General features: G+C 34.3%; 1 protein-coding gene across 1 annotated transcript in view; it reads left to right on the forward strand.

Annotated features, from left to right (window-relative positions):
• Positions 1-3,912, forward strand: part of msrab (methionine sulfoxide reductase Ab) — a 41,804-nt gene extending 37,892 nt beyond the window's left edge. Inside the window, exon 6 of the mRNA XM_056477389.1 lies at positions 2,750-3,912. Coding sequence (XP_056333364.1) covers positions 2,750-2,923 — 174 coding nt within the window. The 3' untranslated portion in view covers positions 2,924-3,912. The remainder of the gene's footprint in view (positions 1-2,749) is intronic.
• Positions 3,913-4,930: the final 1,018 nt, after the last annotated feature.

Consider the following 4,930-nt stretch of genomic DNA (forward strand, 5'->3'; position numbering starts at 1 on the left):
CAAAATGGATTCCTGACTATATCACACTGACACACACACTCTCATGCCATCATACAAATGAAGCGTGTGTGGAGAAGATGCACAGAACATGCAGAGAGCAGCCTTGGCCCTGTGCACTGTGGGTTTTTATATTGCGCCGTCGCCCTCTCATATGTTTAGCCTGAAGTGAATCACACATGCGTATAGATGTGTATATAAACACCTACACATGACTTTATGTTGGTGAAGCAGCGTGTGATATGTGGAAGCTTTTAGCAGAGCTGCTAAACTAGAAGCATTTAGCTTACTTGCTAAGCTAAAACACTATTGTATGTTTTGCAGTAGCTGTAGACATTTTAGAAAGGGCTACGTACATTTATTTTATTTATGTTTTAACCTTTTAAGAAGGGATAAAACACACTTAAAGTTAAAATATACTCCGTGACTGAGTTAGTATGTGCAGGTTTGTGAATGTGCAGAGAAATATACAGCTTCTGAAATGTGGAAGGTGCTGTATTAGCACAGAGATTAACTAGAAGCTTTTAGCTTACAAGCTAAATTACAACAGTTTTATGGTTTCTATAGTTGAATCTTTAGCTGTGTAGACATTTAGTTCATAGAAAGAGCTGCATTAATATGTTTTATTTATGTTGGAATTTTAAAAGTAGGACAAACTGTCATAGTTAAAACTGACGCAGGGGCTGTGTGCTAGCATGCGCAGGTTTATTAGTGTGCAGATGTGTAAACAGTGTTGTGCACAAATAAGAGGCCGACAGAGAAATACAATTCAATTCAATTTTATTGGAAAAATTTATGAAATTCTTGGTCTGAAACTTTGTGTGTGCGTGTGCGTGTGCGTGTGCGTGCGCGTGCGCGTGCGTGTGCGTGTGTGTGTGTGGATGCAGATACACTTAGTGGCATTAGTTGAGTCATCAGAGTCACATGAAGCATATTCAAATATGCAAATGCTTATGTAATATCTTTCTATCTCTCTTTCTTTCTCTCTGTCTGTTTGCTTGAGTGTCCACAGAAATATTCTCCTTCAGTGCAGAGACTCAGACCACTGAGCTTTGACAGCACCAGCTCTATGACAGCATATCCACGTACACACACACACTTTTCTCCCAAACATCCTCTTTTAATGCATGCTACTGTATTTAATCCAATTTGGACAATTTAAAGGTTTATAAACGGGGCTTGGAGAACTGATCCTAATTGTGTCTATCATGGTGGTTATTTTGATTTGCACGAAAGTCAAAGCTTAACACAAACATTGGGAATTGTTATTTACTTGTATTTTTAGAGAAAATATTGTGAGATTTATTCATTTAGATAGCTTTTGATAATTTTGACCATGGTGTTGGTCAGTTATTGAAGTTAATGAAAATTTAAATGAATCTGTTAACAGAATCAGGAAGTCAATAGATTAATAATCAAGAATTAGAACTGGTAGTTCATGGACTACATTTATTTATGAAAAGTTATACCTAAAAATTCTGTACTTTGTAAGTATTTTTGGCAGTTAGAATACTCAAAGTAATAACTTTGATTCATAATAACAATAAAAATGATGACAGCAACAATTATATAGTTTATTTATTATATTATAATATTTATTATATTATATATTTATATTATTATATTTTATTATTATATTTATAGTTATTATAAGTTATAATAATAGCAGAATTAAAGAAGAATAAATAAGTTGAAAAATACAAAATTTCTAATAATGAAATAAATAGTAATTTGATTATTGTTATTATGTTATAATAAATTATAGCTGATTATAGATATAATTATTATATATATAAATTATTAGAATCTATTAACAACTTTGAACAAGATTAAAGTATTACTAATAAGCAATTTTTTTGTGATGGACTGAAATAAATTTGCCAAAAGCTGAAAATACAATAAAATATATTAATTAAAATTAAAGTTGCCAACAATAGTTGTTATTACTATTATTATTATTATTTATTATACTAACTAGCTCTGTTATTAATCTTATCAAGTATTTGGTTCTTTTTTTGGTTCTTTTTTTATGTGAACTTGGCTAAATGTTTTCTGTGTGTTGATCTGTTTTTCCACTGTAGGATTTTTACCCATTTTATAATCCAATATTAAAATTCTAATGCTCTTTGCTGTTAAAACATTACATTACATACATTTGAAAGAATTTGGAATAAAATGCATATAGTGAATGTGGGCTTCGTGTTGTGCAGACTTCTTTGTTTTTATTTACATCCAGCCTGTTGTTACAATAATATCCTGCTGTTCTGGAGCACATGCAGCCTCTTTTGTTAGACATTACATCAAAAGCGACCTAGTCGTCTGTCATCTGTCTCCACCTAGTGGACGAGATCCGAAACTACACACAGTTCAGAAATGACAGTTTCTGCCACAGTAATCCAAACTCCAGTCTTTCTCTCGGTTATATTGACAGCTCCCAAAGGTCTACATGTGAGCTTTAAAAATACAGCGACTGATCTTCAAAGTTCGTTTGTTCTCCGTTTGTACTATTACTACCTGAAGCAGTTTTCAGTTTATGGATGTGACCCCTAGAGGGAGACACAAGCTCATTCATGTCCCTTTAAAAGAGTTCTGGACATTCAGCCTAACATCATACACATACACAGGCACTCAGACAACAAAGTGTCGTTTCAGTTCGAAATGAGTTGTTTCTCCCTAGAGAGTGAGCACATTTACCCTCTTGATATCCAGAATGTGTTGTCATTTACTGTGTTTGTGTTTGTTGTTTTTGTAGGCTCTGAGCAGGAAAGGCCTGGGTGAAATCACCACAGACATCCAGCAGAACACAGTTTTTTACTATGCTGAAGATTATCACCAGCAGTACCTACACAAGGTGCCGAAGGGATACTGTGGGTTAAAGGGCACCGGTGTGAGCTGCTCTATCGCAGAGGGGAGAGATGAACTATGACTTAGAGATCACAGACATAGACCTACTTGTTTTCCATGTTAAAGGTGTTGTGTGTAAGTTGAATCTTCTAAAGCAGGAAAAATACCATAATATATTTGCAGATATTTAAGAAACATGATCGTCTATCTGAATAACAAAGCTAAAATCAGTGTTTCTTCTTTGAAAATGTTCTGTCCTCGTTGGAAGGTTTGTCTTTGTTTTGGTCTCTTTAACTTGCCCACCGCCAGTTTAACTAATTATATTTCAGCACTGCTGGTTGCCTTAGTATGAAGGCTGTCTTAATATACGTATGCAGTCGCGGCTGAAAATACAAACTGAAAAGGTGTAACAGCCTTTGAAATGAGACGCAGATTCAGAGTCCTAAAAATCCACATTAGGTGTTTTTAATTCACATGTAATATAAATGATGTAAACATGGCAGCACGGTGGTGCAGTGGGTAGCACGATCGCCTCACAGCAAGAAGGTCGCTGGTTCAAGCTCCAACTGGGTCAGTTGACATTTCTGTGTGGAGTTTGCATGTTCTCCCCTTGTTCGCGTGGGTTTGCTCTGGGTGCTCCGGTTTCCCCCACAGTACAAAGACATGCGGTATAGGTGAATTGAATAAGCTAAATTGGCCGTAGTGCATGTGTGTGAATGCAAGAGTGTGTGGGTGTTTCCCATTGTTGGGTTGCGGCTGGAAGGGCATCCACTGTGTAAAACATATGCTGGATAAGTTGGCGGTTCATTCCGCTGTGTTGGTACCCCTAATTAATAAAGAGATTAAGCCAAAAAGAAAATGAATGTATAAATGTAAACATTAGCTGAGAAGCTTGCATTGTAAGGCTTGATTCTCAGGCATGCTTACTACTTTTGGTGTCATCAATCTGGCAACCCGTGTTTGCATGGAGTTATACATTTAATATAGTGGCTAATTTGTATGAATTTGTACAATTTAGTACGATTCGATCGTCCACCAATGACGGTTGGGTTTAGGGGCAGGGTTGAAAATCGAAAATTTTCATATGACTGAACTTGTATAAGCCATAAAACTGACAAAACGTAAAATAGTTAAGTTTCCTTGTGAAAAATTTGGACTGCAATACCTAGTTCAACCACTATGTCAATACTACATACTGCACCTTTAAAGGGGGACGGGGTCTTCATTTAAAAATTAAGATTCTGACATCTAGTCATTCTCAACCAAACCAAAGCTGCTATTGTTGAAATAAACTGAAACTGATTTTAGAACCATTAAACAGTTTCGTTAAGTAAACCATCTATTGTCTTCTGCTTATCTAATTTCTCATTTAAATTTAAATTATGAGCAGCAATGGCACTAATTGTTACATATGTTGCAAAAAATGAATATATGGTAGTTTGTTTTCCCATGTATTTAAAGATTTTTAAATTAAAATGCATGAATATGCAAAATAAAAAAGATTGAAACTTTAGTTTTCTGAGAAATTGAAAAAATGGATTTTATGCTTAAAATAAGGTCAAATATCTGTCAGTGTCATTACAAATGTATTTTTTTATTTGAAAATGAATCGAATTAGAATTTGTTCTCATTTTAATCATGAATTGATTTTGTTTTAATCAGTTTCACAGAAAACAAGACCTAGGAAAAAAAATTACCCAGTAAATTTATATTTGCACAGGAAAGAAAGACTTAGTGTGGAAGAACATGTTTTGTTTTCTGCGTGTGTTTAGGATTGCAGAGATATTGAAGCATCAAGCTATTATCTTTTTTTTTTTTTTTGTAAAATTAATTAAAACGCAGTAGTGATTGATTTTAATTACTTACATTTTATTTAATTGGTATTTTAAAGATCTTGAATCCTCCAAGAAAGTCAGGTTAGTTTGATATTCTTCTATAAGCAGGGTTGTTATTATGAAGTAGTCTTTTCTCATAAAGAAGTGGGGAGTCTTAAGTGATCTTCAAAAATTAATCTTTAAATAAAATGAGACATGCAAACTGTATAGTAAATGTATTTACTGACAGAATGTGAGCTGATGATTGATGCTGG

This window comes from Danio aesculapii, chromosome 17 (genome assembly GCF_903798145.1).
Source record: "Danio aesculapii chromosome 17, fDanAes4.1, whole genome shotgun sequence".
In the NCBI taxonomy this organism is placed as follows: domain Eukaryota; kingdom Metazoa; phylum Chordata; class Actinopteri; order Cypriniformes; family Danionidae; genus Danio; species Danio aesculapii.